Raw genomic sequence first — 22,618 nt, forward strand, 5'->3', positions numbered from 1 at the left:
GATTCAAATATTGGCTGGCACATACTCTGAAGGTGGGGTAGAAGTGAATGCCAAACTCCTTGCAGATGTCAAAGTTATTCTCATGAGCACAGTCCAGGACCCCAATCCGTATGGCATGCTCCCAGTCTGTAAAAAGAGAGAGAAAATTGATGTCAGTTGTTGTTACAGGGACAAAGGCAAAGTAAAGGCATCAGCAAGCTTCAGTTCGGCTGTGGCTTAGCCTAACGAGTGTGCACGCATACTCCCTTAAAAGACCTCACTTGAAAAACGAGAAGAAAGCGACAATAGTACTGTTTGTCCATTTTGAGATGCCATGTCCAGTATACACTTCGTCAAAAATAGTCAGAATTAATCTAAAGTAACTCAATAAATATCTTCTTTTTTTTTTTTTTACGTTTTTGCAGAGACGTGCAATTTTAAATCTAAGATGTAAAATCTGTTTGGTGCAGTATTTGTCAATGAAAAAAATGTACATGAAAATGATTCGTCTCTCATTGGAATACAACAAAGACTTTATTGAAGAATCCCTACAGTTGACCTATCACCGGCGAAGGGGCGTAGACTTCGGATCCGAAATTCGGTTTGCCTCTAGGGGAAAAAAACATGTTTGCCCGAACAGCCGGGAAAACTCAAAGTAAAGAATTAACAAAAACGTCACAAAATATCCAAATATATGCACAAACTCATCCGAACTGTTGTCTGGGAAGCATGCGGATGCCTTAAGGCAGTGGTACAAATCCTAATTAAACCTTTAATGAATTTAGAGAAACTAAAAGGCAAAAAGTACAGTTGTGGCCAAAAGTTTTGAGAATGACAAATGTTAATTTCCAAAGTTAGCTGCTTCAGTGTCTTTAGATATTTTTGTCAGATGTTACTATGGAATACTGAAGTATAATTACAACCATTTCATAAGTGTCAAAGGCTTTTATTGACAATTACATGAAGTTGATGCAAAGAGTCAATATTTGCAGTGTTGACCCTTCTTTTTCAAGACCTCTGCAATCTGCCTTGGCATGCTGTCAATTAACTTCTGGGCCAAATCCTGACTGATGGCAGCCCATTCTTGCATAATCAATGCTTGGAGTTTGTCAGAATTTGTGTTTTTTTGTTTGTCCACCTGCCTCTTGAGGATTGACCACAAGTTCTCAATGGGATTAAGGTCTGGGGAGTTTCCTGGCCATGGACCCAAAATATCGATGTTTTGTTCCCCGAGTCATTTAGTTATCACTTTTGCCTTATGGCAAGGTGCTCCATCATGCTGAAAAAGGCATTGTTCGTCACCAAACTGTTCCTGGATGGTTGGGAGAAGTTGCTCTCGGAGGATGTGTTGGTACCATTCTTTATTCATGGCTGTGTTCTTAGGCGAAATTGTGAGTGAGCCCACTCCCTTGGCTGAGAAGCAACCCCACACACAAATGGTCTCAGGATGCTTTACTGTTGGCATGACAGGACTGATGGTCCCCTCTTCTTCTCCGGACAAGCTTTTTTCCGGATGCCCCAAACAATCGGAAAGGGGATTCAGAGAAAATTACTTTACCTCAGTCCTCAGCAATCCAATCCCTGTACCTTTTACAGAATATCAGTCTGTCCCTGATGTTTTTCCTGGAGAGAAGTGGCTTCTTTGCTGCGCTTCTTGACACCAGGTCATCCTCCAAAAGTCTTCGCCTCACTGTGCGTGCAGATGCACTCACACCTGCCTGCTGCCATTTCTGAGCAAGCTCTGTACTGGTGATGCCCCGATCCCGCAGCTGAATCAACTTTAGGAGACGGTCTTGGCGCTTGCTGGACTTTCTTGAGCGCACTGAAGCCGTCTTCACAACAATTGAACTGCTCTCCTTGAAGTTCTTGATGATCCAATAAATGGTTGATTTAGGTGCAATCTTACTGGCAGCAATATCCTTGCCTGTGAAGCCCTTTTTGTGCAAAGCAATGATGACGGCGTTTCCTTGCAGGTAACCATGATTGACAGAGGAAGAACAATGATTCCAAGCACCACCCTCCTTTTGAAGCTTCCAGTCTGTTATTCAAACTTAATCAGCATGACAGAGTGATCTCCAGCCTTGTCCTCGTCAACACTCACACCTGTGTTAACTTGTTATGGATAGGGGGCAGCATTTTCACGTTTGGATGAAAAGCGTGCCCAGAGTAAACTGCCTGCTACTCAGTCCCAGTTGCGAATATATGCATATTATTAGTAGAGTTGGATAGAAAACACTTTGAAGTTTTTAAAACTGTTTGAATGATGTCTGAGTATAACATAACCCATATGGCAAGAGAAAACCTGAGAGAAATCCAACCAGGAAGTGGGAAATCTGTGGTTTGTAGGTTTTCAACTCTTGGCCTATCGAATACACAGTGTATATGTGGTCATGTTGCACTTCCTAATGCTTCCACTAGATGTCAACAGTCTTTAGAACCTTGTTTGATGCTTCTACTGTGAAGTGGGGCCGAATGAGAGGGGAATGAATCAGAGGTCTGGCAGAATGCCTTGAGCTCATGACACTCGTTCACGTGAGAGCAAGCTCTGTTCCATTGCTTTTCTGAAGACAAAGGAATTCTCCGGTTGGAACATTATTGAAGATTTATGTTAAAAACATCCTAAATATTGATTCTATACTTCGTTTGGCATGTTTCTACGGACTGTAATATGATTTTTCATCTGAACTTTTGCCTGGACCTGCCCGCGCGTCGTGAGTTTAGATTGTGCAAACCCAAAATGAGTCATTTGGACATAAATGATGGACTTTATCGAACAAATCAAACATTTGTGGAACTGGGATTCATGGGAGTGCATTCTGATGAAGATCAAAGGTAAGTGAATATTTATAATGCTATTTCTGACTTATGTTGACTCCAACATGGCGGATATCTCTTTGGGTTGATTTGTCGTCTGAGCGCCGTACTCAGATTATTGCATGTTTTGCTTTTCCCGCAATGTTTTTTTGAAATCTGACACAGCAGTTGCATTAAGGAGAAGTATATCTTTAAATCTGTGAATAACATTTGTATCTTTTATCAATGTTTATTATGAGTATTTCTGTGATTTGATGTGGATCTGTGCAAATTCACGGGATGTTTGAGGCAAAGCCAAATGTAAATGTTATTTATATCCAAATGTTTTTGGATATAAATATGAACTGATCGAACAAAACATACATGTATTGTGTAACATGTTGTCCCAGGAGTGTCATCTGATGAAGATTATCAAAGGTTAGTGATTCATTTTATCAATATTTCTGCTTTTTGTGACTCCTCTCTTTGGTTGGAAAATCGCTGTATGCTTTCTGTGACTAGTCGCTGACCTAACATAATGATTTGTTCTGCTTTCGCCCGAAAAACTTTTGAAATCGGACACTGTGGTTGGATTAACGAGAATTTTATCTTTAAAATGGTGTCTAATACTTGTATGTTTGAGAAAATTTTATTATGAGATTTCTGTTGATTGAATTTGGCGCCCTGCAATTTCATTGGCTGTTGGCGAGGTCCTAGACAGGTTAACGAGAGAATTACTGACATGTCAGCTGGTCCTTTTGTGGCAGGGCTGAAATGCAGTGGAAATGTTTTTTGGGGGGATTTATTTCATTTGCATGGCAAAGAGGGACTTTGCAATTAATTGCAATTCATCTGATCACTCTTCATAACATTCTGGAGTATATGCAAATTGCCATCATACAAACTGAGGCAGCAGACTTTGTGAAAATTAATATCTATGTCATTCTCAAAACTTTTGGCCACTACTGTACATTCTGATACAGAAAACAAACGTTCACAGGTCAGTCTTACCTCCAATAAATAAGGACTTTGGGGCTGTATAGAAAAAGAAAAGCAGCCAGCCAGGCACCCCACTATTTCCGACAACCAATAAGCAACTCCAATCTACAAACAATACCCCATAATGACAAAGCAAAAACAGGTTTGTAGATTTGTTTTGCATATGTATTTACAAAAACAAAAACCTTATTTACATAAGTATTCAGAACCTTTGCTATGAGACTCAAAATTGAGCTAAGGGGCATCCTGTTTCCATTCCCTATCCTTGAGATGTTTCTACAACAAGGGGGGCAAAGTACGGCCCGTGAGCCGGATCAAGCCCGCCGGGCACTTCAATCTGGCCCGCGAGACAAAAAAAATGTAAACCCTTTTTTCTCCCCAATTTCGTGGTATCCAAATTGGTAGTTACAGTCTTGTCCCGTCGCTGCAACTCCCGTATGGACTTGGGAGAGACGAAGGTCGAGAGTCGTGCGTCCCCCGAAAACACGACCCGCACTACTTCTTGACACAATGCTTGCTTAATGCGGAAGCCAGCTGCACCAATGTGTCGGAGGAAACACAGTACACCTGGCAACCGTGTCAGCGTGCATGCGCCCGGCCCACCACAGGAGTCGCTGGAGCACGATGGGACAAGGAAATCTCGGCCTGCCAAAACATTTCCTAACCCGGACGTCGCTGGGCCAATTGTGCGCCACCTCATGCGTCTCCCAGTCACAGCCAGCTGTGACTCAGGCTGGGATCGAACCCGAGTCTGTAGTGACGCCTCAAGCACTGCAATGTAATACCTTAGACCGTTGCGCGACCCGGGAGGCCCCAGCAAATTGATTTTAAAAATGCGTCCCTCCCCTGAATGTCAGTTTGCCCACCCCTGTTTTACAACTTGGGAGTCCACCTGTGGTAAATTCAATCGATTGGACATGATTTGGAACCGCACACACCTGTCTATATAGGGTACCACAAATGACAGTGCATGTCAGAGCAAAAGCCAAGCCATGAGGTCGAAGGAACTGTCTGTAGAGCTCCGAGACAGGATTGTGTTGAGGCACCGATCTGGGGAAGGGTACCAAAAAATGTCTGCAGCATTGAAGGTTCCCAAGAACACAGTGGCCTCCATCATTCTTAAATGTAATGAGTTTGGCACAACCAAGACTCTTCCTAGAGCTGGCCGCTCGGCCAAACTGAGCAATCAGGGGGAGAAGGGCTTTGGTTAGGGAGGTGACCAAGAACCCGATGGTCACTCTGACAGAGCTCCAGAATTCCTCTGTGGAGATGGGATAAACTTCCAGAAGGACAAACATCTCTGCAGCACTCCACCAATCAGTCCTTTATGGTAGAGTGGCCAGATGGAAGCCACTGCTCAGTAAAAAAGGCACATAACAGCCTGCTTGGAGTTTGCCAAAAGACTCCCAGATCAGGAGAAACAAGATTCTCTGGTCTGATGAAACGAAGATTGAACTCTTTGGCCTGAATGCCAAGTGTCACATCTGGAGGAAACCAGATGAAGTAGCATCTTGCTGTGGGGATGAATTTCAGCAGCAGGTGGGGATGTTTTTCAGCAGCAGGGACTAGTCAGGATGAAGGGAAAGATTAACAGAGCAAAGTACAGAGAGATCCTTGATGAAAACCTTCCCCAGAACGCCAGACTGGGGCGAAGGTTCACCTTACAACAGGACAATGACCCAGAGCACACAGCCAAGACAACACAGGAGTGGCTTCGGGACAAGTCCAGCCAGAGCCCGGACTTGAACCAGATCGAACATCTCTGGATAGACCTGAAAATAGCTGTACAGCGACGTTCCCCATCCAACCTGACAGAGCTTGAGAGGATCTGCAGAGAAGAATGGGGGATAAACTCCCCAAATTCAGGTGGGCCAAGCTTGTAGCGTCCTAACCAAGAAGACTTGATGCTGTAATCAACAAAGTGCTGAGTAAAGGGTCTGAATACTTACGTACATGTGATACATTCGCAAATTATTTCTAAAAACCTGTTTTTACTTTGTCATTATGGGGCATTGGGTGTAGATTGGTGAGGGGAAAAAACCTATTTAATCAATTTTAGAATAAGGCTGTAACGTAACAAAATGTGGAAAACGTGAAGGGATGTGAATACTTCCCGGATGCACTGTATGTATTGAACTTGTCTGATGTTTTAAGCACATTGTTGGATTAAATAAAGACATACAAATGACTCAAGTAGGAGCGATAGATCAAGATAGCCTAACCATAAGAAAAAAATATGTATTACTGTTCCCGACCCTCCTCCTGCTGCTGGCCTTCGCAGAATCTGCCATTCTCCCGAAGTTAAAGGAAATAGGCTACACCAGCAGTCGGCAACCTTATCCATTTGGAGCGCCAATTTATCTTACCATTTCTACTGATCTGCGTGCCAGTTGTGATTTTCACACGCAAATTTTCATGGAACAGATTTATTTTATTTATTTATAATAGTCTTTGTATCTCTAAACACAGACAATGATTTTCTCTCAATTAAAATTATATAAATCGAAAGTAACTTTTATTGCCAACTATGTAAAAACAGCCTACATAAAGCCAACAAATAACATTGCAGCCTGCAGGTAGAAAATATAAATCACATTGCATCACATATGCATGGTCTGTCTGCAACAAAGTTGAAACATTGTATCAACTGTGTCAGCCCGAAACTCACTAGCAAACTTGCAACATTGTATAAAATATTCTGGGCCCTCAAGAGTTATCCACACCAGTAAGCTTTAAACAGACACAGCTGTAGGCTATTTGTGCAAGGGATAAGAGGTAACACGGTATTTTATGTATTTTTTTATCCAGTTTCCACTGGATAAGAACATTACATTTCTCCCTTCATTTCCTGCCAAGTGGTTATCCACTTTTCAAATGCTTTTGATTCTAAAAAGACTTTATTTACTTGGTGTTTGAGGTGAATAAAATATGACTTTGAAAAGCTCCACATCTCCTTAGCGGTGGTGAGTTAAGACAATCAGAAATACTAAAATCAGACATCCCCAAATGGGCACATTTATAAGCCTACATTTGTACGCAGGCCAGGTAGACTAGTCCTACTTCTATATTTGTAATCAGGTGTGTGTCCTTACTCAACATTGACAGGAGCATTTCAAACTAAAGTTGATGAATAAATTGACAAAACTCATAAATGGAATGAATTAAAAAAAAAAAACTTGTTTCTCACAAGTGTAGCATAGGTTGTGATTTCTTCAATATGTCCACGCCGAAAATGATTGTAAACGACTGTAATAATAATATTTTGAATGCGTTAACAGAACTTACAGTAACCAAATAAACATTGCAGATTAGAAATTAAGGGAATTAACAGTAAAATGTAGGCTACTGCTGGTGACATAAGTAAATGGGGAATTGATACACAGCAAACCATGCACACACAAAGAAGTTATGAAACAATGAATATTAGCGGGAGAGCGCACAATCTGGAGAGAGTCGTGCCTTGTCCTGCTGAGCCACACTTTTCTTAGACCGTGGCATCCCCGCGGTCTTAATGGATTATTCCACTGAGACAGGCGCAAAGACAGGTGCCTCGTGTGCCATGGGGAAAAAAATCTATTTGCCACTGGTCGACAAAAAAGAATCTCGGTTGACCAAACAATCGACCAGTCGACTAAATGGGGTCAGCCCTAATGCATGGTTTATGTTCCTGTTGAAAACAACAGAGTAATGAAATCTTATATTTTGGGTTATGATAGGGTAAGACAGTTACGCTATGCTCTAGACATTTGTTAGTTACCGTATTTAAAAGGTGTTTTTTTGCATATCCCACATTGCAGAGTGGGGTCACAGCCAAGGGTCTGCCACTACTTTAATACATAGTTTTATTTTTGTTGGAGTTGTTAGAGTAGGTGTTAGTGATTTTTTTAAAATGTTTAGGCAGTAGATCAGCTTTAATATTGCATATAGAGTGTAGCTTCCATCAATGTAATTGTCTGCATCATTTCCAATTCCCCATATATATTTGTTTGTAAATACAGTACCAGTCAAACATTTGGACACACCTACTCAATCCAGGGTGTTTCTTTATATTTACTATATTGTAAAAATAATAGGGAAGACATCAAAACTATGAAACATATGGAATTATGTAATAACCAAAGTGTTAAACAAATCAAAATATATTTTATATTTGAGATTCTTCAAAGTAGCCACCCTTTGCCTTGATGATTGCCAAGAGTGTGCAAAGCTTTCTCTCAACTAGCTTCATGAGGAATGCTTTTCCAACAGTCTTGAAGGAGTTCCCACATATGCTGAGCACCTGTTGGCTGCTTTTCCTTCATTCTGCGGTCCAACTCATCCCAAACCATCTCAATTGGGTTGAGGTTGGGTGATTGTGGAGGTCAGGTCATCTGATGCAGCACTCCATTACTCTCCTTGGTCAAATAGCCCTTACACAGCCTGGAGGTGTGTTTTGGGTCACTGTCATTGTCCTGAAAAACAAATGATAGTGGGACTAAGCGCAAAAAAAAGATGGGATTGCGTATCGCTGCAGAATGCTGTGGTAGCCATGCTGGTTAAGTGTGCCTTGAATTCTAAATAAATCATTGTCACCAGCAAAGCACGCCCACACCATAACACCACCTCCTCCATGCTTCACGGTGGGAACCACACATGCAGATGTCATCCTTTCACCTACTCCACGTCTCACAAAGACACAGAGGATGGAACCAAAAATCTCAATTTGGACAGATTTCCACCAGTCTAATATCCATTGCTTATGTTTCCTGGCACAAGCAAGTCTCTTCCTCATATTGGTGTACTCTTGCAGAAATTCGACCTTGAAGGCCTGGTCTGAACAGTTGATGTTGAGATGCGTCTGTTACTTGAACTCTGAAATATTTATTTGGGCTGCAATCTGAGATGAATATAACGCGAAAGAACTTATCCTCTGCAGCAGAGGTAACTCAAGGTCTTCCATTCCTGTGGCGGTCCTCATGAGAGACAGTTGTCATAGTGCTTGATGGTTTTTGCGACTGCACTTGAAGAAACTTTCAAAGTTCTTGACATTTTCATGGATTGACTGAACTTGTCTTAAAGTAATTATGGACTTTGTCACAACACAACTGATTGGCTCAAACGCATTAAGAAGGAAAGAATTTCCACAAATAACTTTAAGGCACACCCGTTAATTAAAATGCATTCCAGGTGACTACCTCATGAAGCTGGTTGAGAGAATGCTAAGAGTATGCAAAGCTATCATCAAGGCAAAGGGTGGCTATTTGAAGAATCTATATTATATTTTGATTTGTTTAACACTTTTTGGTTACTAAATAATTCCATGAATTATTTCATAGTTAGGATGTCTTCACTATTATTCTACAATGTAGAAAATAGTAAAAATAGGTGTAGGATCGTTTAGGGCCAAGTAGTGGGATGGGGTGGTGGGTTAGATGGTGGTGCAATTCAATACGTTTTTCCCCATTCCCTATTATGTTTTTTTGGGGTGACCAAAATGTGCAATTCGCACTTCGACCTGCGACAGATAGCAATATGACACACGAAGAAGAAGGCCCACGGCTTAGAAGTTAGATGCTTAACGATTTTAATGCATGACTCGGAGCTCCGGTATCAAACGTAACATCACTACTAACTAGCTATTATGTTAAGTTAAGAATTATCTAAGGTAAAAAGTGTTTGCTTTGTTTGTTGAAACAGTCTCTGGGCAGTGACTGTTGTTAACGTTAGCTTGCTAGCTAGCTAACGTTAGTTAGTTAAAAAAGACCAAAGGGTTAGCCAATAGACCTTGCTTGGTTGCCTTTTTATGCAGATCATTCTATGCATTGTTCTGTTTGTGTCTAGCTAGCTATGTTAAATGTTGAACATAGCAGTCAGTACTAGCTAGCCACCTAGCTCGCTAACATTCGCAATGATGCTAGGTTAGGTAACGTTTGAACATTTTCGTGCCAAGGCAGCAGCTACTCTTCCTGGGGTCCAGCAAAATTAAGGCAGATTACACCATTTAAAAACATCACAATACATTCACTGATTTCACAACACGCTGTGTGCCCTCAGCCCCCTACTCCACCACATATCTACAATACAAAAAGCATGTGTACGTGTGTATAGTGCGTATGTTATCATGTGTGTTTAAGTGCCTGTTTGTGTTGCTTCACAGTCCCCGCTTTTCCATAAGGTGTATTTGTATCGTTTTTTAAATCAAATTTTACTGCTTGCATCAGTTACTTGATGTGGAATAGAGTTCCATGTAGTCATGATCTATGTAGTACTGTGCGCCTCCCATAGTCTGTTCTGGACTTAGTGACTGTGAAGAGACCTCTTGTGGCATTTCTTGTGGGGTATGCATCGATGTCTGAGCTGTGCGCCAGTAGTTCAAACAGACAGCTCGGTGTATTCAACATGTCAATGCCTCTCAGAAATACAACTATTGATGAAGTCAATCTCTCCTCCACTTTGAGGCAGTAGTTCAAACAGATAGCTTTGAGCCAGGAGAGATTGACATGCATATTATAAATATTAGAGTTACGCAATTGCAGAGCCTCGAGACATGGAGGCAAAATTGAGCTCTGTACTGCAGGGTTCTGTATAGCTCCGCATTGACATGATTGGTTGACGGTAGGTGGAGGCGGTACATCCTGTATGAACGCAATCTCACTTCCTGACAACAGCTCTGCACTGCTCCGAGAAATGCAAATGTTTTATTTTTTAACCTTTATTTAACTAGGCAAATGAATTGCCCTGACTTCTGCTGAGGCCATATTACCGTAAATGCTGCATGGCCAATACAGACGTCAGAATGACCATGCATCCAGATGCACAATGCACTTCTCTCCCGCCAATTTGTGCACATTCATTGTTTCATAACGTCATTGTGTTTGTTTGAGTTTGATTGTTAGTGTATATCAATTCCCCAGTATATCAATAGTGTATATCAATTTGCGCCTGTCCCAGCACATTAACCCTTAATTCCTAATCTATAATGTTTGTTACTTGTTACCACCTCTACGCAGACGACACCATTCTGTATACTTCTGGCCCTTCTTTGGACACTGTTAACTAACCTCCAGACGGGCTTCAATGCCATACAACTCGCCTTCCGTAATCGATCACTGCCCGCACCTGCCCGCCCGACCAGCATGACTACTCTGGACAGTTCTGATTTAGAATATGTGGACAACTACAAATACCTAGGTGTCTGGTTAGACTGTAAACTCCTTCCAGACTAACATTAAGCATCTCCAATCCAAAAATAAATCTAGAATTGGCTTCCTATTTCGCAACAAAGCATCCTTCACTCATGCTCTCGTGAAACTGACTATCCCGCCGATCCTCGACTTCGGCGATGTCATTTACAAAATAGCCTCCAACACTCTACTCAGCAAATTGGATGCAGTCTATCACAGTGCCATCCATTTTGTCACCAAAGCCCCATATACTACCCACCACTGCGACCTGTACTCTCTCGTTGGCTGGCCCTCGCTTCATATTCGTCGCCAAACCCACTGGCTCCAGGTCATCTATAAGTCTTTCCTAGGTAAAGCCCCGCCTTACCTCAGCTCACTGGTCACCATAGCAGCACCCACTCGTAGCACACGCTTCAGCAGGTATATTTCACTGGTCACCCCTAAAAAGAAATTCCGCCTTTGGTCACCTTTCCTTCCAGTTCTCTGCTGCCAATGACTGGAACGAATTGCAAAAATCACTGAAGATGGAGACTCATATATCCCTCACTAACTTTAAGCACCAGCATCAATATTATTCCAGCCTTCCCGCTCTCATTGTCGGAGTGGACACACTTTTAGCAAAGTGCACAACCTATGCTACACTTGTGAGAAACAAGTTTTGGTTAATTTCATTCCATTTACAAGTTGTCAATTTAGTCATTGTCTTTTGTTTAGAGCGCAGAAGAACATTTGAAGTGCTGGTACTCAGCTCTGGTGAGCTCCTGCCCAAGTCAAGCACTGCCGCTTCTTATCCCTTGCGCAAATAGCCGATAGTTGTGTCTGTCCCGAGCTCACTGGTGCAGGAAACTGCAGAGCCCAGAATGTTTCATACAATGTTGCAAGTTCTCCAGCACAAGCTTTGGGCTGGATCCAATGTTTTTATTTGTTGGCTTTATGTAGGTTATTTTTATATAGTTGGTTATGGCAACATGAGTAGCTTTTTAGGTTTGTATCATTTTTATTTAATTAATATAATTTTGATTAACCACATGATTGCGATATGAAGACATAAATTAAATGAAACTGTTTACATTAGCATCACTAACGGCTATACAAAGTGGTAGACGTGCACCACACACAGACAGGGGCATAGTTGTTGCCTCTTCAGAAAGTTGCAGGAAATACGAATCAATAATATATTCTGTTCATCTTATGATAAACTTGGGCAAATTAATAAATTTTCAATACAGTTAGTTGATTCCCTACTAAGATCAATAAAACATTTTATATTGTTGAATTCCGTTTTAATGCCTGGATTCCGTAAGGGCCCTAATTCTGATATTTGGACCAGAATGAGGCTCTCCACTACCTATGATGATTCACCATCTTCAGAAAATGTTTTTAGAATTTATCTGCAGCAAATCGACAAAAAGCCTAAGCCTACCAGTAGCCTATGCAAATTAGTGAGGCAAATTAAAGGCTCTCACCTCAGTGATGTGCGGTCAGGGAGATAGAAGCCTGTCTCTAATAAGCACCTGTTGTGTTCAGTGATTTAAGCAAATAAAAAACGCCCGGTAAGCTGATCAGGATGGCTAACATGTTCCATCTGAAATGGTAGGCTACACTGACTGACACACAATTTAGCGTCACTGTCTGCCAAGCCCTGACATCCTAGGAAAGGAAACCATTGGTACCAATGCAATACCATGGACATATATCCACGTTGCATAATTTTAGAATGGCAAAAGGATGTAGAAGATCGACTTTATTCCATCAGTTCAACACCTTTTATAAACTAGCCAACACTTGCTGTTCAGTTGTCAATCAAGGCCCAGTAAATAGCCTATGCGCCACGACTCTACGTGGTTGGCTATGTGAAACACGCGAAAGAAAATAAATACATCTTCCAGAAAACAATAATTAGGCTAAGTGGATTTTGACTCATTGTTACCACTTACATTACATGGGACGTGCAAATTCAAAAGCATCATGCACTCTCCCTCTGTGTAACGAAATTTGACCGCAACCAACCACTGCGCACACCGGAAAGCGGGACTGACAGCAGACTGAATTTCCCTGTCATCAATTGCTTTGTGAGTGACAGGCACCTATACTATCAATAGATCACTGTAATATGCACATTGTTCATTCGAGTGGGAAAGGGCTCGACGGACTAGCAAATTGAAAAGTAGCCTAGTTAAGATGAAGTGGAAAAAGTAGCCTGGCTGAAAAAGTCTGTAACCGGCTGATTAGCCGACAGGCCGGCGCTAATGGAAAAAGTTAAAGGACAGGCAAAATAGATTGTTGGTGGAGAAAGCAACAGATCGATTATTTAAATTGTGCCTGAAGGCAATACAAAACAACTGTTGGTTACACCCCCCCCCCCACTGTATGGAAATAAAAGGCTGTGCCTGGAGCCAGTGGTGTCCATGGGCTGTTCCTATTCGCCATCTTCCTACAATCCTTAATGTGCCTCGGCTCATGTGGAGAAATGCAAGCCCATGGGTCAATAGAAAACAATGAGCCTGAATGACCCCCATTGAGAGAGTAACAGCTGGTAGGCGGCCATTCACGGGCTAGCCAGCCGACAGCATGTGCCAACAAAGAGAGGTATAATGTATTAAACAGCTCTCTCTGATGTGATCCTTCCTCATCTTCTCAAGAACTCAGTCTGCCTCCCTAAAAAACATGCAATTCGGCAGAATGCTTCTTAGTGAGAATTTAGGCCAACATTATCAATCTTGTCTATTGTATACATCTTAGTGCTGAGCGAATAACAGGAAAAAATGAAAAATATGCACATCCAATTTATCAGGTGCAGGATAGATGAACATTTAAATAAAAAAGTAATATGTCTGCAACTCTGGTATGGTGATTTAATCAGACGCACAAAGAAGACATCTCGTCCTGACGAAAATACAACTCGGACCGAAACCTGACGAGGATCCAACTTGGATCGAAACATTGTCTTTTTTGTGCGTCTGATTAAAATAAGTAATATGTGCAAAACCGGTTCATACTTCCTGATGTGATGAGCATAATACTATAGCTAAACTGCTACTTGTTGGAGAGAATAAAAGGAAACTACTGGAAAATGAAAGAACTGGCTAGGTGGTCACAGAGGACAAACGAGATTTAGAAAAAAAGGTAGGCCCAACCCTGCATCTACTACTAGGATAAAGCATTTCCAAGAAAATGTAAGCATTGAAACCAATGACTGTATATATGAATGGAAAAAGCCATCGATCTGGTGATACCATGAATTCCTATGTAAAGACTCATCAGCGCATTGAAGCCAAATTAAGGATTTCCACTAGTTACCACAACTTCATAATTGTGTATATCATAAAAATGTGCTTTTTGGTCTTAACTTAAGTTTAGGCGGGTTAAGCATAATGTTAATAACCGTGTGGTTAAGGTTAGGGTTAAGTTTAAAATCAGACTTTAAAAGGCAAAATTGTACAAACAGGCAGGGTTTACAATATTTGAGGCTGTGGTAAATAATGTTTGTGACGAACCTTGTTTGGCCAGGCGGCCAGCTCTAGGAAGAGTCTTGGTGGTTTCAAACGTCTTCCATTTAAGAATGATGGAGGCAACTGTTCTTGGGGACCTTCAATGATGCAGACATTTTTTGGTACCCTTCCCCATATCTGGGCCTCAAAATAATCCTGTCTCTGAGCTCCACTGACAATTTCTTCGACCTCATGGCTTGGCTTTTGCTCTGACATGCACTGTCAATTGTGGAACTTTATTTAGACAGGTGTGCGCCTTTCCAAATCATGTCCAATCAATTGAATTTACCCCAGTTGGACTCCAATCAAGTTGTAAAAACATCAAGGATGATCAATGGAAACAGGATGCACCTGAGCTCAATTTTGAGACTCATAGCAAAAGGGTCTGAATACTTATGGAAATAAGGTACAGTGGCAAGAAAAAGTATGTGAACCTTTTTGAATTACCTGGAAATCTGCATAAATAGGTCATAAAATGTAATCTGATCTTCATCTAAGTCACAACAATAGACAAACATAGTGTGCTTAAACTAATAACACACAAATTATTGTATTTGTCTTGTCTATATTAAATACATAATTTAAAAATTCACAGTGTAGGTTGGAAAAAGTATGTGAACCCATAGGCTAATGACTTCTCCAAAAACTAATTGGAGTCAGGAGTCAGCTAACCTGGAGTACAATCATTGAGACGAGATTGGAGATTCGAGATTGCCCTATAAATAACACACAAGTTTGAGTTTGCTATTTACACAAAGCATTGCCTGATGTGAACCATGCCTCGAACTAAAGAGATCTCAGAAGACCTAAGATTAAGAATTGTTGACTTGCATAATGCTGGAAAGGGTTACAAAAGTCTCTCTAAAAGCCTTGATGTTCATCAGTCCACGGCAAGACAAATTGTCTATAAATGGAGAAAGTTCAGCACTGTTGCTACTCTCCCTAGGAGTGGCCGTCCTGCAAAGATGACTGCAAGAGCACAGCGCAGAATGCTCAATGATGTTAAGAAAAATTCTCGTCAGCTCAAGATTTACAGAAATCTCTGGAACATGCTAACATCTCTGACGAGTCTACGATACGTAAAACACTAAACAAGAATGGTATTCATGGGAGGACACCACAGAAGAAGCTACTGCTGTCCAAAAAAACATTGCTACACATCTGAAGTTCGCAAACGTGCACCTGGATGTTATACAGCGTTACTAGCTAAATATTCTGTGGACAGATGAAACTACAGTTGAGTTGTTTGGAAGGAACACACTACACTATGTGTGGAGAAAAAAAGACACAGCACACCAACATCAAAACGTCTTCCCAACTGTAAAGTATGGTGGAGGGAGCATCATGGTTTGGGCTTGCTTTGCTGCCTCAGCAAACTGTCCAGTCCCTATCATTGATGAAAAAATGAATTCAAGTTTATCAAGACATTTTGCAAGAGAATGTTGGGCTATCTGTCCGCCAATTGAAGTTCAACGGAAGTTGGGTGATGCAACAGGACAACGACCCAAAACACAGAAGTAAATCAATAACAGAATGGCTTCAACTGAAGAAAATATGACTTCTGGAGTGGCCCAGTAAGTGTCCTGACCTCAACCCGATTGAGATGCTGTGTCATGATCTCAAGAGAGCGGTTCACACCAGACATCCCAAGAATATTGCTGAACTGAAACAGTTTTGTAAAGGGGAATGGTCCAAAATTCCACCTGACCGTTGTGCAGATCTGATCCGCAACTACAGAAAACGTTATTGCTGCCAAAGGAGGGTCAACCAGTTATTAAACCCAAGGGTTCACATACTTTTCCCACCCTGCACTGTGACTGTTTACACAGTGTGTTCAATAAAGACATGAAAACGTATAATTGTTTGTGTGTTATTAGTTTAAGCAGACTATTGTTCTGACCTAGATGATCAGATCAAATTATGACCAATTTATGCAGAAATCCAGGTATTTTTAAAGGGTTCACATACAGTGGCAAGAAAGTATGTTTATTTTTTTATAAATGTGCAAAAATGTCTAAAAACCTGTTTTTGCTTTGACATTATGGTGTATTGTGTGTAGATTTTTATTTAATCAAATTTAAAATAAGTCTGTATCATAACAAAATGTGGGAAAAAGTCAAGGTTGTCCGAATACACTGTATGTATTGCGCTCCTTCACCAAGTTGTAAAAGAAAGCAGATCAGAAACTGTCTACTCTTTAGTTGACTGATGTTTAACTTAACAGAAGAAAACGAGTGTTTATTCGCAGTGCTGAGCTCGTATTGTAACTGAAATGTACAGTAATGTTAGCCAATGTCTAATCACCTCGACTGAGATGAATGAATAACCTACACTAGCAGTTACCACAGCCAGGTCAGCTCTAGCCTCTAGTTATATGCATATGTTGGTCACAGATACCTTTAAAAAAAAAAAAAAGTAGGGGCGTGGATCAGAAATCCAGTCAGTCAGTCAGTATCTGTGTGACCATCATTTGCCTCATGCAGCGCAACATTTCCTTCACATAGAGTTGATCAGGCTGTTGATTGTGGCCTGTGGAATGTTGTCCCATTCCTCTTCAATGGCTGTGCGAAGATGCAGGATATTGGCGGGAACTGGAACACGCTGTTCCAGAGCATCCCAAACGTGCTCAATGTGTGACATGTCTGGTGAATATGCAAAACCGGGACATTTTGAGCTTCCAGGAATTGTGTACAGTTCCTTGTGACATGGGGCCGTGGATTATCATGCTGAAACATGAGGCGATGGCGACGGATGAATGGTACGATAATGGACCTCAAGATCTTGTCACGGTATCTCTGTGCATTCAAATTGCAATTGATAAAATGCAATTGCGTTCATTGTCAGTAGCTCATGCCTGCCTATACCATAACCCCACCTGTCTGCAGTTCTGAGGCCGGTTGGACTTACTGCCAAACACCTTACATGTTTTACCAAGACTTTACATGTTGCATTTATATTTTTGTTAAGTGTAGATAAGTTTTTTTTAAATTACAGCCTTGTTCTAAAAATACCTCTATTTATTCAATTGAGTAATGTAAAAACAAAATTTAATTAAAAAAATAAAAAGATCATGCAAGTTTGTGAAAAGTTTAAAAAACTAAGTCAAATGCCCATCCCTACTAGAGCACATGGCCAAGGAACTATTGCATTTAAGGAATTTAATAAATATAGAGTACTAGCCAAAAGTTGACACACTCATTCCAGGGTTTTTCTTTATTTTTACTATTTTCTACAACTGTAAAATAACAGTGAAGACATCAAAAGTATGAAATAACACATATGGAATCATGTCGTAACCAAAAAAAAGTGTTAAACAAATCAAAATGATTTGTTATATTTGAGATTTTTCAAAGTAGCCACCTTTTGCTTTGATGACAGCTTTGCACACTCTTAGCATTTCCTCAACCAGCTTCCATGAGGTAGTCACCTGGAATGCTTTTCCAACAGTCTTGAAGTTCCCACATATGGAAGGTGTGACGCAATTGCAGAGCCATGCATCCGTACCGCATCGCCATGCACCTCCCAAATTTTGTAACAATGCTGAGGGCTCTGTATAGCTTCTCCGCATTGACATAATTGGTTGACGGTAGGTGGGGGTGGTACATCTTGTATAAACAAACTAACTTCCTTGACAACAGCCCTGCACTGCTCAGCGAAGCGCAAGAAGTATGAATGCCCTGCCTTCTGCTGGGGCCGTACACCGTAAATGTCGCATGGCCAATGTAGATGTCACCAGTTGTACATTTACCATTAATTCCTAATCTACAATGTTTGTTTCAGTCATTTCTGTTAATGCATAAAATATTACTTTTCCAGTCTTACCATTCTCATTGTCGGAATGGACACATTGTTTGCAGAGCGCACCAACTATGCTACACTTGTGAGAAACAAGATTTGGTTTATTTCATATGAGTTTTGTCAATTTAGTCATTGTCTTTTGTTTAGAGTGCTCATGTGAATGTTGAGTAGGGATGCGCACGCACATAAGTAGGCCTATAGGCTACCTGGCCAGCGCCCAAATGTAGGTATATTAAATGTGCCCATTTGGGGATCTGATAGTATTTCTGATCGACTTAATGCACCACCACTAACAAGCTGTGGAGCTTCTCAACGTAATGTTTTCTTCACCTCAAAACAGCAAACAAAAAAAAGTGTGTTTTTACAACCATTGAGAATGACAATAGTTGAACATATTTGAAAAATCTTTACCTTACGATAACGAATCAGCGTGAAATGCAAAAATGGCATGCTCTGATCCAGTGGAAATGTCAAGAAATAGGCCTACCTGATTACTTCTTATCGGTGCTTGACTGAAATTGGTTCCGGTAATCAATTTGGGTGCTGGTACTGTTTATATTTAGGTGCAGGAGCTCCATAATACTTTTGAGCTAATATTCTATAGGACGACCAGGAGCTCAAGCAGTAGAACATTTGAGATGCCGGTACTCAGCTCCGGTGAGCTCCTGCCCAAGTCAAGCACTGCTTCTTATGCCTTGCGCAAATAGCCTACAACGGTGTCTGTCCCGAACTCACTGGCGTGGGAAACTGAGGGCCTGTCATGCCAAATAGTGTCCCCATCTATGTCACAATGGGATTTGATGAGTTCAAGCTTCTGTTGCTAGGGCTGTTGCTACAACTTGCAACATTCTGACCGGATTGATGAACCAAAGCGTCTGTTGCTATGCTGGTTGCTTGGCTCTATTTTACCCCGTAACAGTCGCGAAGGAAGGAGGACGCAGGCAGTTCTAGTTCACCGCATATACGCACGCTCAGTCCGCACAAAATTATTACCTCAGCTCAGCAAGGTCGGTGTTTTTTACGGTGACAACCTGCCTACTACCTACTGCTTCAGAGGACCGAAAATACTGGAAAGAGAAAACTTTCTTTACCATGTATTTGTCGTTATACAAGTACATATTGTTAAATAGGAATAAATAATTTAAGCTGTTTTAAGATTGATGTTGCTAGCTAATGTACGTATAATGTTATACCTCAGCCTGCCTAGCCAGACAGTTTAATTTAGCTAACGTTAGCTAGCTAGCAAGTAAGCTACTGTAACTGTTATTGCAGCATTGTTTGTATGTAGCTTACACTTCAAAGGCATCCCTCGAGATTTTCTTTTGTCTTTCCAACCAGGCGAAGTATTATGAGGACTGATCGACTGATCGCAACATTGAGAAATTCACAATTCAAGGTAATGTTAAGCAGTTAACTTCAATTAGATAACTGGACTGTTTTAGCTATGTACAACCCTTTTCAACAACCATTTTCCATCTAACGTTAGCTAGTTGCGAGCTATACATATAGTTCAGTGGAGGCTGCTGAAGGGAGGATGGCTCATAATGTCAGAAATTGAGTAAATGGAATGGTATCAAATACGTGGTTCCCATGTGGTTGATACATTCAATTGACTCCATTCCAGCCATTATTATGAGCCGTCCTCCCCTCAGCAGCCTCCACTGATATAGTTTATATCTGTCATATTGAGGTGTCTAGCTATAAGTTAAACCTGATCAATCAAATGGGTAGTTGTAAGCAATTATGGTAATTCCAAATACCCTTAACCAGGGGGAAGGATGACCAGCCACACAGGAGGGTGACTTTTACTAAAGAGGAGAAGGAGGCCGTGCTGACAGATGCATGCTGGCCATTTCGGAGTGAGACACTTGATTGCCAAAATCAACCTACACTTATTCTGACAGGGAATTGTCAAGGAGGTGGACAGCTGGGCAAGTGAAATAACCTGTGGTTTATTAAGTACATTCTATTATATCTGAAATTAGTATTATTTCAATTCATGTTTTATCAGAGACCACATAATGTTTCAATTTGTCACTGTTTGCTTAAAAGGTCAGTACCCTGTCTAGCATGCCAGAAGTTTGAGAGGTTGAAGACTGTGGCGCTGTAGTTGAAGCCCATCAGTTGTTTCACCATGGCACATGATCGGTAAGTGTCCCAATTAAAATGTTGTAATGGTTTCTATATTTGACCACAGCAGAGTGCAATATCAAAGAATGTGTGTGTGTCCTTACAAATATGAAAATCTGCATAATGTATGACAATACATGTAAGAATAAAGTAATCTCTCTAACGCTGGAACAAGGTACGGATGTTATAGGTTATATTCTGTCACCAAAAGGTTTATTTTATTTATTTTTTACCATTTGTTTTTCCATTGTACATAAATCAGACATATTTCAATATCTTACATTGTCAATAGATAACGCTTTCCTACCCCCTCCAGGTTTGGTGAAAGGACCAACCCAGACCCTCTTGCCATGGGCAAGTTCCTTGATTGGTAGGTACCAGGAAGGGTGGGAGAACAACCTGAAGGTAATTCGTTTTGCACACAACAGCAGCATCTAGGCCGAGTACGGGCGGGAGCCGCAGCTGTTGAATGAGGCAAACAACGCAATTGTATATACAATTATTGCATATACTGTAGTCTTAACAATTTGTGATCGACTTAGTGTTGTTTGACTACTGCTATTTTGTACGTACTTTTAGATCACTGAAACTCCACCTGATGTGGAAGTTGTCGAACCAGATCAGAACACCTTCGAGGACTACCTTCAGGCACGGACTGAGAAGGATGTGGAGATTTTTGACCAGGTAAAAATGATAGTCAGCTGTTAATTTATTTTCTTGCCCTCCAAGAGATATGTAAGAAATGTATTTGTAATATGAAATATAAATTGCATGTATTCCTGTCATCAATCAAGGTGAGACTGAACATGGACAAGGCGCAGGAGAAACAGAAGGAGAGCTACCGGAGCAGAATCAGGAAGGGGACCAAGTGCTACGACATCCAGGAGAATTACTTTGTTTGGAAGAAGGACAAAGGGAAGGGGAGACCTGGGAAACCTCGCTGCTCTTTTGCTACTAGCTGGGGTCACCATCAGTTAAAGTGAATATAAAAAAATCTCAATAACTACTTGCATTTGCACACAAAATAACCTGAAGCTAGTTTAAGTTTCCCTAACACTGATATTTTTCTCTTCCTAGGGTTACCTCGGTGGAAGCCAACGATCTTCTACAGTTGGAGAAGTTGGACGGTCGACCACTGGAAGCACTGATGCACTACACTTCAGTGAAGCCCAAAAGACAAAGTATTTAAACCTGTCTAGGACTGGGGTTCAGAACCGCTCGCCAACAGCCAATTAAATTGCAGGGCGCCAAATACAAATTAACAGAAATCTCATAAATCAAATTTCTCAAACATACAAGTATTAGGCACCATTTTAAAGATAACATTCTCGTTAATCCAGCCAGCCACGGTGTCTGATTTCAAAAATGCTTTACAGCGAAAGCTCCACAAACGATTATGTTAGGTCACCACCAAGTCACAGAAAAACCCTGCCATTTTTCCCGCCAAAGAGAGGAGTCACAAAAAGCACAGATATCAAATTAATCACTAACCTTTGATGATCTTCATCAGATGACACCCATAGGACTTAATGTTACACAATACATGTATGTTTTGTTCGATAAAGTGCATATTTATATCCAAAAATCTCATTTTACATTGGTGTGTTATGTTCAGTAGTTCAAAAACATGCTATGATTTTGCAGAGAGCCACATGAATTCACAGAAATACTCATTATAAATGTTGATAAATTAAAGTGTTATGTATGGAACTTTAGATACACTTCTCCTTAATGCAACCGCTGTGTCAGATTTCAAAAAAAACTTTACGGAAAAAGATTAATCTGAGAACGGTGCTCTAGAGCCCAAACCAGCCAAGAAATATCCGCCATGTTGCGCAGTCAACATTAGTCATAAATAGCATTATAAATATTCACTTACCTTTGATGATCTTCATCAGAATGCACTCCCAGGAATCGCAGTTCCACAATATATGTTTGTTTTGTTCGATAATGTCCATAATTTAAGTCCATTTATGTCAAAATAGCTTCTTTTGTTAGGGCGTTTGGTAAACAAATCCAAAAGCGCGTTCAGGTCCAATCAGACGAAAAGTTCAAAAGATTATTTTACAGGTCGAAGAAACTTGTCAAACTAAGTATAGAATCAATCTTTAGGATGTTTTTATCATAAACGTTCAATAATGTTCCAACCGGAGAATTCCATTGTCTGTAGAAAAGCAATGGAACGAGAGATACCTCTCATGTGAAATGCACGTGACTGAGAACGAGGCTGCTGCCAGACCCCTTAGTCAAACAGCTCCCATCCAG

General features: G+C 40.9%; 1 protein-coding gene across 1 annotated transcript in view; it reads right to left on the minus strand.

The window, feature by feature from the left end:
* Window positions 1–22,618, minus strand: part of qsox2 (quiescin Q6 sulfhydryl oxidase 2) — a 64,275-nt gene that overhangs the window by 35,869 nt on the left and 5,788 nt on the right. The window contains exon 2 of the mRNA XM_038989347.1: window positions 26–126. Within this exon, the coding sequence (XP_038845275.1) occupies window positions 26–126 (101 nt within the window). The remainder of the gene's footprint in view (window positions 1–25; window positions 127–22,618) is intronic.

This window comes from Salvelinus namaycush, chromosome 1 (genome assembly GCF_016432855.1).
Source record: "Salvelinus namaycush isolate Seneca chromosome 1, SaNama_1.0, whole genome shotgun sequence".
Taxonomy (NCBI): Eukaryota; Metazoa; Chordata; class Actinopteri; order Salmoniformes; family Salmonidae; genus Salvelinus; species Salvelinus namaycush.